At 41.4% G+C, this 14,338-nt stretch overlaps 1 protein-coding gene across 1 annotated transcript in view; it reads right to left on the bottom strand.

The window, feature by feature from the left end:
• Window positions 1-1,635: 1,635 nt before the first annotated feature.
• Window positions 1,636-14,338, bottom strand: part of carmil3 (capping protein regulator and myosin 1 linker 3) — a 90,617-nt gene continuing 77,914 nt past the window's right edge. The window contains exons 31-40 of the mRNA XM_053438375.1: window positions 13,807-13,994; window positions 12,655-12,734; window positions 10,801-10,920; window positions 9,276-9,441; window positions 7,407-7,776; window positions 5,057-5,163; window positions 4,756-4,963; window positions 4,385-4,456; window positions 3,915-4,034; window positions 1,636-2,240 (exon numbers count right to left, since the gene is read on the bottom strand). Of these exons, the coding sequence (XP_053294350.1) occupies window positions 2,200-2,240; window positions 3,915-4,034; window positions 4,385-4,456; window positions 4,756-4,963; window positions 5,057-5,163; window positions 7,407-7,776; window positions 9,276-9,441; window positions 10,801-10,920; window positions 12,655-12,734; window positions 13,807-13,994 (1,472 nt within the window). The 3' untranslated portion in view covers window positions 1,636-2,199. The remainder of the gene's footprint in view (window positions 2,241-3,914; window positions 4,035-4,384; window positions 4,457-4,755; window positions 4,964-5,056; window positions 5,164-7,406; window positions 7,777-9,275; window positions 9,442-10,800; window positions 10,921-12,654; window positions 12,735-13,806; window positions 13,995-14,338) is intronic.

Here is a 14,338-nt window from a genome sequence, read left to right as displayed (position 1 = left end):
TTGCGAACATGAAGATAAGCAAGCTCAAGATGAATAAGCCAGAACACCCTCAGATATGAACATGCAAACACACACGCACAAGTTTTGTGTGGTTGACCACTGTGTGTGTGTGTGTGTGTGTGTGTGCATGTTGAACTGTATTGAGCCGAGCATATGGTGTGTGGGACTGTGTGTGTTGATGGAAAGTTAATCAAGCTTATCCTGTGACCCAGTGAATACCCCTGTGATCTGCAGTGGATGGAAGGCAGATCAGGTGACTGGATGGAGAGAATTGGAGGCGTCTCATTGTCACTAATCAAACAGGCCGTTCATTATTCAGAGAAGCTGTTGAGCTGTGCAGAGGCTGATCGCACCTGTGTGGCCGAGACAGACAGAGCATGCAATCTAGAGCGACTGCACAGGTCTAATATGCAGCTTACATGTCAGAGATAATACTTAATGAGCATGTTTATACTGCCAGTTAAGTGCTGATCTCACTCATTAGCACGTCTCCTCTAGAATGAGAATCCCCATCATGACAGCTGTATCATCATGTATGGAGCGGCTTCATTAATGCAGCGACAGAGGCACGACTATGGTAATGAGGACAGTTCATCAGGACTTGTCAGTGGAACAATGAGAAAGAGCCTTTGGATGAGTGTTCGGTCTCTGCTGCCATCTGCTGCTGAGAGGAAGCTACAGTCAGTCAGAAAGATTCAGAACATCACCGTGAGATAGTTAAATGAGTCACCATCTGTTCCACCAAGTGTTATTCAGTGCCTTTAAAAGATAAGTATGAATCCATGTTGATTAAGAATTAATTTACATTCTCATTTTACCCCAACAGATACTATACTATACAGTCTCAACATGTCTTTGAATTTGGTTCTTCACTGATGTTATATTGTTATTGTAAAACAGTGTGGGACTAAAATGGTAAAAATCCTTTGAAGAAACAAAAGGTGTGATTTCACTTTTAGTATTTTTGTGAGGAAAAGGTTTACCCATACACATATATGCAGATGTTGCGCAAGATGAGGAGATAGATACCTAAGAAAACATTTAAATAGTTTACTTTAAATAGATAAATAAAGCCCCGCTTCAATGGCTCCAGAACCAAACTTGTTGCAGAAATCAGTGTGGTATCTTCTCATATCTCTTTCAGCAAGAGGGCAATAACACAAATGTCAAACTATTCGTGTAACATGTAGTCACCGAATCGACGAGATGTGGACCTCTATGACATCAGGGGTCTTTCCTTAATGCCTGAGCCACAGAGGACGTTAAACTGTTGAGTTTGACCTTATTGTGTAAAACTGTTTTGTTTTAATGTCGTCCAGGGTCTACCCCACCTCTCGCCCAAAGTCAGTTGGGATTGTCTCCCGCCCCCCTGCGACCCATTAGCTGTGCAGGTGACATGAAAAACTATTCCTTTAGTTGCTTGTTGCACCTGCAACTTGTACAAAGACAAATACATTGGATTAAATACATCAAGAAAACTTAAATAGACTAATTCCTTCTGTAAAGTCAATTTTATTTATTCTGATTGATAGAAGCATTTTTAGAAAATATACTCATTGTCAGGCCTGCAGAATCAGATTAAAACTGTGATTCACGAACTTAGATACTCTTGAAGAGATGGGAGCGCACAATAACACAATTCTCAGTCATCACCGGCAGCATACAACAAAAGCATACTAACAAACACATTTATCAAATGATATATTATAACAAATAAAAACATTATTGTTAACAAGTAGTTACCACAATGGCTAGTGCAGTCTTAATTTCAGTATTTACAACATCATGAGTAATTAAAGTAAAATTTCACTTTCAGTAGCCGCAGATTGTCAGCAAAGGACAGGGAGGGGGTGAGAGTATTATCAACATTAAATGATCTCTGCACTAATGCATAAAACAACAGTTACTGAGCATACTGGAGAGACACTGAAATACTGGGTGTTTGAATGACCAGTACTTTATGTACTGCAGGTCACAGCTTCTTTTATGCCTGAGAAAAACCATAGCAAGTGTAACCAGCTAAAACAGAAGAGCATACAGCACATGCACTTTCAGCAACAAATGTCAACATGGATTAAAAGAAGAAGATAAGAAACAGCTGCGTCAGTTGAGTGCACAGTTTTAAAAGCTCGTCTCTCTCCAGTCCTCCATGTTCAAGTCCGGTGTTCCCTGCGAACCTCTCCCGCTCCACTGGTGACGTCATAGCACATCTCTGTTACCGAGCTGGGGACTGTCACAGCCTAAAGAAGCAAACATAACAGTGTTGCATGATTTAAAAGCTTTATCGTCATGTGTAATGTCTGAGATGTCGCCGGTAGAGACAAGCCCACAGACGATTGCCCCCCAAACCTTCCCTCTCTCTTCTGAGAGATTACGCATGATGTGTACTATACAGTTTTATTCCACTTTCAATCAATAGTCTTCAGTGAAAGAGCTCTGTAAATCCACTGTATACGTATGTACCCTATACAAGCCCACACAGACATGGCAGCTGGTGAACACAGCCCAGCCTTTAGCAGATTACAAGTCAGATTTGATTCAAGAGTTTGAACGGAGCTGGAAAGGAGGCCAACATTTGATTCATTAACCACAAAGCTCTCTAAATAAATGCCAGAGCTGCTGCAATCTGCTGGGTGTGTAAATATTTAATCTACGTGCTTTGGTTGTTTCTGTGAACTCCAACTGGCCAAAGTAGCAATTAATGTTGGTCTTAAGCAACAATAATCAATATTCCATATTTACAATGGGTCAAATACAGTTTGTAGTGCAACAGAGAACTATCTAATTACACACTTGATCTGAGCTCCATCAAGTTTCGATTCAATGTTTTACATTAATGACCATGTGTGAGATGTTTCAGTCACCGTCCTGCAGTACCAAACATCACACACAGTCAGTTAGCAGCTAGCCAATGAGCATAGCAGCACATTTAGCGGCTAAATGCTACAAGGAGAATACACATTGGACTAGCATGGATCAAGTGGCAGGGAAAGCTTTTCTAAATGAAAACTAATGTTGGCCTGTGTCTTCTGGGTGTTCTAACACAACACCACATCATTTGTATGAGATGAAAATATGCCAGATGTGTTTTAAGCGGCTTTAAGCCTGCTGCGCTGCCCCCAGGTGGCCAAATGATGCGAATGTAAGTTTCCTAAAGAATTAGTAGCAAACAGATTACCCACAGAAGTAATCCCTCTTACACTTTAATTCAGGTTTATGTGCCTATTGGCCTGAATACAAAGTATCTGCTTGATGTTTCACACACCCTATATGACCAGCTCAGCCACCATTTGTGTCACGTGGACCCTTTTATCACTCTCCCACTGATGATAATTGAATTTCCCTGCAGCGGGTTTTTGAATTATATAGTTCTGCATCACAGGGGTAATTGGCGTTGGTTTTGCCGCGTCATTCGAAGCCCCTGAATTCATCTGCCTGAGGTTTTCCTCGTTGGTGCCAAACCTCTCAGTGTGGAAAGTGATATCGAAGCAGCTAAACACGGCTGCCTATTATAACAATAATGGAGCACGGTATCAAATAGGAATCAGGAGTGACAAAAGGTCCTAATTTGTCAAATGATGAAGCTCTCGTTTAGTAACACGCTTATCCAGGCAGCGTCAGATCCGGCTGCCAGCTGCAGTGACAAGTATCTGGGAAACAGCCAAATCCTCTTTTTAAATGACATCTGGTGATGTCTTTCTTTGGTCAGTCATTTACTGAATACCGGAACAAGCGTGCCTTCAACACACAGGGTACGACTCATATATGCACTGCTCAGTGAAATGAAAAAGTTTACACACAGTCAAATATTTGGCAAAACTTACACATGTTTTGTTTGACTTCAATCAACTTTCTAAATGTCGCAATAACTTTGACGGTGCAAACTTTTCCTGGGAAGTGAAACAGATACATACACCTGGTCCCGGGAGAATAGTCCAGAGATCTGTTTCTGTACTGGGGGAAACAGGGCTTTTTCACAGGGAATCTGCGATCGGAGGACCTCTCCAGATCGTAGGGACTGTCCCGTTCCATGCCTGAGGGAAAGTGGCAGGAGACACACACTCACAGTGGGGTGCAGGAACTCAACCGGGGGGGGGGGGGGGGGGGGGTTACAGGATAAAGCTTCAAAGTGGTGCACAGCCAGCGTGTTCTACAGGCTTGGGAGCACATCAAATACAGACTCGTGCTGCTTTCATTTGATAAAAAATAACAAAGGCTGTAAGCCATCGTTATGAATTATGGTCAAAAACAGCAAGATGTGCATTCAGCTATGACATCCATGTATGTAGTAGCTAAACAGCATGCATACTGTGTATATATATTATATACGCAGACAGGTGCAGAACAAAAGCAGCGGTCTAATACACAGTCTGTAAAACTGTACCTATGTCAAATGAGTTGGACTTCGTGTTGTGATGTGATGTCACTGGGAATCCATTACGTTCTTCTTCCTCATCTGATTGGTAGAATGATCATAATCATAGTCATTATCATCACATGCACACCATCTGATTCTCTCTTTATGGCCTTACTGACGACAACATATTTTATCTCCCTGAAGTTCTAGTAAAACTCCCAGAACTTGGATATTAGCATTAACAGCTACCATGACTGTACAGAAAAACAAAGAGTGCCATGTGTGTGTGTATCTATTATATATATGCCTGAGAAAAATGACAATAAAGTTGCACCAATGGGATAATACTTCTCCTATCAAGGCGGTGATAGCAGTCCTGTAAAATGATGTTACCGTACCCTGACTGATGGCAGGGTCTGTCTCCTCGGTCCCAGGCTCGGCAGATGAAGCCAGTGGGCTTTTCCTCTCAGCGTTGCCCTCGTCTTGACTGATCGGCTGAGCTGGAGGCAAACTCCTCTGCTCGCTGCTGGGTTCTTCTCCTGGACTGACAGGTGAGGTTTTGGTGTTTTCTGGAGAGGTCTTGTCTCTTGAGAGGTCAAGACTGGACTGAAAGTGGAGCATACAGGAGTATTCAGTGAAGTAGGAGTCTAGTGCGTCAGAGATGCTTTTTTCCCCTACATGCCTGGTTACATACTGTACCTTATTGGGAATAGGAGGACGCTGTCCATCTTGTCCTCTTGTTTTCTGCTTCTCTTCTCGGTTTTTTTCACTCTGGTCTCCTTCTCGCTCCAGCCTCCCGGCCTCTTCTGGTGACAAAAAAAGAAAAAGACAACACAACCTTTACAACGATCGAGCGAAGCTTCTCCTCCTGCAGAAGTATTTCATGTGCTGTCTGTTTAACCAAGTAAACCTTGGTTGGATAAGGGCAGAAATCTTTTCCAAACATGGATCAAATTAATGAAAAAAGAGACCTACGTATAAAGTAAAACTATGTAATGAAATAACAATGACCGACTTGTTTCTCTTGCATTTACTGCATTAAGACTAAGGGACTACAATGAGCAACCTAGACAGATATAAATAGAAAGATATATAGACAGAGAGATACATATACAGAGAGATGGAGAAAGATGGAGCATTAAAGAGCGGCACAATGATTGAGACAGAGAGATTTATATAAATAGAGAGAGACATGGACAGAGAAGGAGACTGATAAAGATAAAATGAGATAGAGAGTTACAGACAGACAACCATCTTTTTTTACATATTTGTGCAGGTGTTAATAAGCAAGTTCATTTGTTCAGTGATGTAATGTGGAAAACTATGCTGCAGTTATTTTTAACGCTTTCCAATCAGAGGGGAAAAGTGAACATCTCTGAACCCTTTCTCCATTTTTAATGTCAAGTTGCAGATTCTTACATTGATCATATGACATGACCAGTTGGGCCTCCGGCTGATCTTTTAATTCCTTCTGAGCCAGACGGCAGGTTTACAAGAAACTGAAACCTGAAGAGGTTCAGCATGTTACATAGTCTAGACCTGAAACTAACAATAGCCCTCAACAATTAGCCTCTCTCTTTGTAAAGGCCCCTGAAGTTCAGAGCTGCAGACCTCTGGGACTCAGCTTAGTCAGATCAATGCCACTCTTCTCCTTCATCTCTCATTAAACTCACATTGACAGAGCTCCCTATAACCAATGTTCGCTTAATGAGGCCGAGTTTCCAGATGTCGAGCTGCTTTATTTCAGGCTTTTTACCCAGAGACTTTGAAGTGGGAAACAGACACGCTTCATAAAATGTAGAGAAATAAGAGCATGACAACATTGTTCATCAATTGTTCATCAACAGCATCTAGCTTTCATTGCAATGCACACCTCCTCAAATAACATCAATGCAATGATGAGTTTGGAAAACTTGAATTACTAATTGAATATGGCACATCACTGAAACTACAGATAATTAAATCAAGAGTTTAACTTCACGATGCATCATCAAACCATGTTTCAAATTACTTGTAAATGTATCCATTTAAAAAAAGAGTGAGCTAGCGCAGCGATATTTAAATACTTGAGAATTCTATTGTTTACCCCATTGATTCATTTAGTGATTAAAAAAATATTTCGCCTTATTAAATAGCAATGGTAAATAAACAAAAGAGAAGAAAAAAAACTTCTGGTTTCCTTTTTAGAGGATCCAACATCCAACACTTTGGTTAAACTGCAAACTAAACCCATTTAGTACATTGAAGTGCCATCTGGTTTAGAGAAAGATGCAAGAAGATGTCTAAAGACATTAAAAAGGTTCTGGATGTGGTAACCAGTCCACACAGACACAACACAGACGTGTGAACATGTCCACGAGGGAGAACGAGGGAGCGAGAAATAACAGTGCTGCTGCTCACATGAAACAACGTTAACAAATACCCAGTGACTGATCTAATATGTCATGTAAAAATAATTCTGACCATTATGAAAGTGTGATGAGATGAATTGGACTGAGGCGGCCACAGTTTGAATAATTCACGCGAGACACTGACACTTCAAGGGGAACCACAAGAGTGAGGCTGCCCACATTAGGTTGTCGAAACACGGTGACCACTGGGTACTACATCTGAGTAACTACAGTAATCATTTAAAACCTACTACAGTGATAAGGAACGTCTGTACTTCACTGAAACCGATACTCAAAACAATCATTTACAATCAAGTCCCCTTGTTGTTTCCATTACTGATATTTGTTTGTAACTGTAAGAAGCATGTCATTATCAATTAAACAAAAATGCTTCTCACCAGGGTTGAGTTGTTAAAGTAAACCAACATACTTGCATTTCATTAGGTGATCAGCTCAATTCATTACAAGTGGGACTTATGCAAATATGAGGTGTCTTGTGTTTTGTGATTGTTCTTTTACACTTTGAATGTACACACACCATTTTGTGTTTACAAAGGTAAGAATTCAGAGAGTCAGTATGGCTGTTTGCATCAGGTAAATGAAACAGTGAATACCTTAAAACTGTTAATACAATACTGTTAATGTTTAACTTGCAGTACCTAAACTCTCCTGCAGGTGTCTCTGCCTCATGGCAGTCAGACTGGGCTTGGAGCACTGTGGTGGCGGCTCTGGCCTCAGCCCACCTGGGGTCACGCTCCCACCGCCGCTGTGTGTGTCCTCCTCCATCTCGGCCCGCGAGTCTGTCAGAGGTACGATCCTCTCCTGCCGGCCCGCCTCCATCTGTCCTCCCGTCTGCTGTATGGAGGACACCACGTGGCCGTTAGTCCGAGTGTCTGTGGGGGCATCTGAGATGGTGGTCGATCTGTCGGTGTCCTGGTCCATCGCCTTCATGTCACAGGAGCTGCTGCCGTCTGAGTCATCGATTTCCGCTCCAATGCAGCTGTACACCATGCTGACCAGGTCGGTGGACTGAACAGGGACGGAGAAAGAGAGACACATCAAATCTGCAATCAAACCTTACAAATATTACACCTTATATATTTACATTTATGATATCTGGTGCTCTCTAGTTTCCAGACTTGTGATATGATGATCTACTTAGATCTGCTTGGTTCACGCAGCTCTCCAGTCTGGTGGTAACAGTGGTGAGAGTGAAGCTTATCGATGAGATTTTAAATTGTAGTGAATTCAATTAGGCCCAAGCTAAATTGTCTCATTTAGCAAAGTTCCTCAGAGCCTCTCAAGGATCAGTGAGGACCCACAGACTCTGTTTTGAGAGTCGAAGGGATTTAAATGACTTCAAATCTCTTCACACACACACATGCATGTGTTTTCACATGTGTGAGCGCACGTTTGAGCAAAGATTTAAAGGCCCCCTATCGTTGAAAGAGAGATTTATATGTCAGTTTGATTTGATTAGAGCACTGAATCCACAGAGATTTGCACACAGCCCATATTCAGACACTGTGCCTTCAATGGAGGCGCCAACACCCAGGTAACATTGTGATGTCACAAACAGTTTCTCAGCTACTCTCTCAGTACGGCCCACTAGCTTTATTAACAACACAACAACACGCAGTCATTGTGTCACAAGTTTAGGAGTCAGATCTTTGGATGTCAGGAAGTTGTATATTTAATTTCACAGAGGCTAAAACTGCTCCAAGGTTTTGTTTGACCCCTTGTTAAGTAGTCCTTAATGTTTGCTTGTGAGCAAGATGGCACAAAAACGTTGAATGTAAGGTGACTCTTGGGTCTTGGCGGAGATATGAGCTGCCATTCTAAATCTTTATAGAATACAGGAGCTCTATAGTTGGAATTTGACCTTCCAATTCATTTCTGTGCTGACTGACCATCACCAATTGTATTCACTGGTGAATTTTTAACAAACTACAGTGGTCTCCTGGTCGTGTGTTACTCAGAAAACTGTGCCCACTCAGAAGACAGGCTGAGAAACCAATACAAAACAACCTGTTCTTGCTGGAGGTCCCAAGTGAAGCATGAGAGAGATGTTAAAATATACTCAGATGGATTTTTGCTCTTAAACCACAAATACACCTTTTTTTTTTATCAAATTTTCAAATAAAACACAGGAAAAGAGTAAAAGGTAGTCCTCCACACTTAAGACAAACAGGCTGAGACTGAGAATAGCAGGTGGTGGGCACAGCACGTATCTATATATGGTGTCATGTAGTGTGGGACTGTAGGATTTGGAAGACGGATGCTGACAACGTGGATCCTGAGTTTGATTGGAAGCAGACTAGGAAAAGAGGACTAGAACAAATTTGCGTTAACTTTAAATATTCTTCTATGCCAGATAGGTGCAAAGTTTCACAGAGCAATGTGTGCTAAAAACACTATACCAATATGGAAGTAAAATACAAACTCTTGTGCTTTCAATAGCACAATTAGATATAGTGCAGCATTGAGAATTCAGTGGTCACAGCATCAGACTGTCCCAGACGGTGTACCTGTCTCTGGATGAGGCAGGGGGGGCTGGCAGGCCTCATTCCATGCCCAGGTGCAACCTGCATCGGCCGAGGAGACGCTATGGTCCCGTTGGCGCCTGGAATAGAGCCCTCCGGCCTCGTTGGGTCCTTAGGGTGCTGAATCATGGAGTAGACGTTCTCTGAGGCGCTGCGGGGGCAAACAGACGGAGAAACAAAAACATGTTTGATGTCTGAGTTGAGTCTTGATCCTTGAGGCCAAGACACAATGAGTGGTTTGTCCTCAAACTGACTCACACTGCTGTATTTGTATATGCTGTAAATTTAACAAAACCTTTTTAATCTCTTAAGAGGCGGGTGAGATTCGCTACAATATACAATAAAAGCATGTGTTTCATAGGGTTGGGTTTTTTCCAATACCTGTGGTAAATCGATACTTTTAAAACATTTCCGGTGCCATAACTGTACCAGAAATGATACGTAAATGAATAAGTGAAAAACTCTTTTAACAGAATCACAAAACCCTAACCCAACAACAATAATTTAACACTAGATAACAGATTCAGCAAAAATACTCTAGTTCGATAAATTGTCTCCCTACTGCCGTGGGCAGGGTTGTGTTAACAAGGCCTGTGCAGTGATGTTCACGTCCCCATTGGCAGGGCAGGAAATGGCTTATGAACTGAAATTCAGCAGCAAAATCTGCACTGGGATTCAGTTCGGTAAGTACCTGCCGTGTAGGCACCTGATTTCAGTGCCCAACCCCCCTGCATCCTTTTCACAGAAAAAATAAATAAAAGAAGTCCACAGTTAATGGACAGATCTTTGTTGCAGATACTATATCACTGTCCTGCAGTAATGAGGACAGAAGAGATGGAGTTGAGAGGAACGCCAAGTTAACGCAGCAACAACCTCTTTGATTGCTAAGCAACAATCTGGAGGTAAAACGCAGTAAACAGTTTTAAGAGGCTGTTCTTATCTGTAGCTGCCTGGCCTTCGGATGAGTCATCCATTCTCATGTTCCTCTCTGTCACGCTGCTGTACTGTTGTAGAACTAGGCTGTTGACCAGCAGAGGCGGCTGCACCACCAGGTTTTGGTTGAGTCACAATCCTATTGGGCTCAACTTGGAACCACTTCTGTCAGCTGAAACCCATTGGAGCTCCCACTGAGTGCCTCTCCTCCATGTTGTCCAAGCGTATACTGTTGCTTTTAATGTTGGAGTTTGCAAGGAGCGCCAGTCTTTTCTTTCTGCTACTATCCGTGTTATTGATTTAAAAAAAATTAAAAAAGAGTTTAAAGATTGTACGTTCTCATTTATAAAGTACGGTTCCGTTGTAACAGCAGCTTTGATGCACCCAGTGCCATAAATTCAAACCAAAGTAAAAAAGAGACGGCAAAATATTTCCCCCCATTAAAATATTTATGAAGCTATAAAGCAAGGTTAATGCCCAGCACTGGCTTAATTTAACAGCCGTCTCCTTCTCTAGGTCTGTGCATTTCAATGTTACTTTCACTCCCTTCCACTCAGCCCCTCAGCAGTGTACTAACTCGGAGTCCTGATTAGAGATGATGGAGTTGCGGCTCTTGCGGAAGCCAGAGAAAATGGACAACACGCTTCGTCTTTTCTTCCTCCGCAGCGACTGTCCCTGATGGAGGGATGACAACTGACTGAAAGGACGAGAAATCAGAGGGAGGAAAGGAAGAGAGATGAGGTTATTGGTAAAAACAGAGTGAAAAGGCCTAAAAACAGTAAGATCGAGAGGTAGAGGTCATGTCCCTGAGATGGACTGATCCATCAGCCCCAACTGTAATTGACAAGTTTTCTGTAGAAGTCTGCACTGACAACCTGATCCCTCACAGCTGCCTACACTGTGCATACTACATTACTTATGCTAATGCTCCATTTAACACTGACAGATAACAGACTTTGTATTCTGAGTGGCCTGTCTAGATGGTTTAACAAGTTTGACAGAAGGCATAGTTTTTGCTGCCAGTTAATCTTTACTCATGCACTGTCTGCCATTGTTGGCATTGAGCACATTTTATCATGCAGCCTCATCATTGGCTGGGAGCCGTCACCATCATGTGGCTGGAGAAGACAAACTGCAGCTTTGAGTTGCACGTTTATGAGCATTGTTGTGGATCAACCTAAAGTTTTTGAGCTGTGACATGAATATGCTATAATTTGGTAATAAATGGCTAGAGTCAGTATCTAGCACCACCTTAAAACACTGAACCCTAACTGGGGAGGTTGGAGGATTTTTTTTCAATACAACCACTCACAACGCACCAATTTGAATGTAATTTTACAGCAAACAAAGTATTTGTTTTTGTATTTCTGTAATGGTTAATATGTCACTGACAAAGAAAAACGACAAGTCAACTTGATCATGGAAGAAATTGGTGCGGTTTCTCTTGCATGTAGAAATAACTGTACGTAATAAACAGGAGGAATCCTTTTTGTGATGTGTGTGCATATTAATATATAGGTATTATTGGTGCAACAGGTTTTATATTATTTTGTGTTGTTGGTTCTCTAATGTAAGACCATGCATCTTATTCAAATGAAACACAATTCAAGTGATACAGTTACATTCAACTCTATGTGATTGAGCATTGATGACATTTCTATATTTAATGCACTGATAGTATTAGAAGATAATTCAGAAGCTAAATCACATTCACCAATTGAGAAAAAAAAAATCAGAGCATTATCTCGTAATTATAAAGTCTCCAATAATTAGGACTCAATGTGTCAGGATTACAACTTGGCATCTTGTAATTAAATCTCCACACGATAATTTTGAGAAAGCTGTGCCATAAATATGATAAAAAGTCCAGTTAGAATTATTTATTTTCAGAATTACTTTGGACATATAATCTAATCCATCCATCTATATGGTATCATTGGTACTATAAATGTGTCAATTTAACCCTGGCATCTCAAATTACTGGACTTGACATTACAATAACAGCATTTTTCCAACACGTGGGTCATTAGAAGTTAAAAGAAAACCAACTGACTTGAAATGGTAAATCCCTATGTAGGCAGTACCTTGTTTGCATACCCAGTAACAGGCTACTTGTATATCAGTTGAATATTGTCAAGCAATAGCATAATCTGCCTCAGGTCCCATTCACCGACATTGATAACTTGGCCAAGGAGGTTAAAACTACGAGACGGATTTCTTTACTTGGTGGAAGGAAAAACCCATTGAATTTAGCTGTGGCTCCGAAACGATTCATTGATCTTGATTTAAAAAAAAAAAAATCTGGAATGTTTTGGGAACTGATATGAGTGTGTGTGGTCACCATGGTAATTCGATATTTACATATTTTGTTTATATTGATGAGCATTTTTTTCATGACAACACATAAATAAGATGTGATTCCGCCAGCTACCTGTCAGGTAGAACTCTCTTGCTGTAGAAATCAGGCAGTCCATCCTCCAACATGTTGACTGCTCCGTTCTCTGAGCCATGCTACACACACAGACACAGATAGAACAATAGAATAACAAAGATTAATCTGCCACGTCAACAAAAAGCTAAAAGATTGGCAGAGGGTATTAGCATTTCAAATGTTTGGCTGGTAAACCTGAATCCACTGCCAACAGAAGTCTGTTTTGTAAAACAACTCCTCACCGTGCTGCCCTAACTGAGCTTGTGCCGGGTTTGAACAGCAAAAAAATTAAATAAAGCTTTCATAAAAGTATCTAAACAAACTCACTAAGTTGGAGGCCGCCCCCCCAGCCCCTAGGAGATGGCTGTGTATGATTAACATTTGAGTCACTCAGACACATGCGACAGCTTCCCACTTTAAAAGGAACTTATTTTTGGAGAGTGCCACTGGCATGCAAAACAAAATGAAGAACAAAGGTTCACACAAAACAGTCAGTCAACAGATTGGAAAGAATATATATACATATTGGGCTTATTTTCTCACCTCTAAACCCTCACTGTCCTATAAAATACATGGACCTCTTTCACACTGCAATTAAATATATGTACCATGCTGCCACTAACAATAAAACAAATTAGTATTATCCGTCATAAAATCAAGGCAGAATCTCATAGTATTCGTTGAGTGGGAGTAGGGATGTCACAAGTACTGAGATGATGACAACATTCTAAAAACGCCACAGTACTCTTTTTATTATAATTTTACATTTTACAGTACTGTAGATATTGTATAAATCGAATATATTAGTGTGTGTGTGGGTGTGTTTGTACAATGGTTGTTCAGCCTCTGCTCTTTGCTTACAGTCATGGAGCTATACCTGATAACTGAAATCTTGTAATTTTCCAATTCACCACTGTTCTGTTTTTCTCTGTTAATAGTCTTTTCTTTGTATTTATTACTTGAAGGCTACAGAGCCACTTTTGTGTTTTTCGCTGTGGCATTGAATTGGGTACCAGGAATCCTGGAGCGAGGAGGCAGGGCACCTATACTGCCGCCAGCCACCAAGGGAGAATTAAGCTTTGTCTTCCCTTCTGGGGAGCAGTCATGTCATCCATCTTTACATACAGTCCACGCTATATAGCATCAACTCACAGATTCAGGGGGGAGGTGCCCTGCTCTGTGTCTCCGCGGGGGGCGTGGCCGGACTTGGGTCACGTGACGTAAGGGCGAGCCGTTGGTGGGGAGGGTGGACAGACACTCCCATGATGCTGAGTGGGTGAGAGGGGCAGAGTGGGGCTGGGCAGGTGGGGTGGGAGACGAGTTGGATTCGTCACCTAAACCTAAAGTGAGACGGAAGACAGGGACGTTGGCAAAGCTGACATTTTCATTTTCTCTCTATGAATTATGAAAGAGCTCTCGAGATCAGACTTTTGTTAACTCAAATATGACTTTTAAATAAATTTGATATAAAAAAAAAAAAGAAACACCAACAGGTCGATTGCTGTGAAGCAGAAAATGGTTCACAATGTACAGAAACTCTTATTATACTAATAAAATGACCACCAAAGTGAAAAGAGTTTAGCCTGAGGACAACATCAGAGAACAATGTTAATGCTTTAATTCTAACATAACTCGCATGCAAAAATGAATTTTAATAGGATGAGCTTTGGCACAGACTGAGAAA

This window comes from Pleuronectes platessa, chromosome 13 (genome assembly GCF_947347685.1).
Source record: "Pleuronectes platessa chromosome 13, fPlePla1.1, whole genome shotgun sequence".
Taxonomy (NCBI): Eukaryota; Metazoa; Chordata; class Actinopteri; order Pleuronectiformes; family Pleuronectidae; genus Pleuronectes; species Pleuronectes platessa.
Note: the sequence above shows the minus strand (reverse complement) of the source record. Positions and strands in the feature narration are given on the sequence as shown.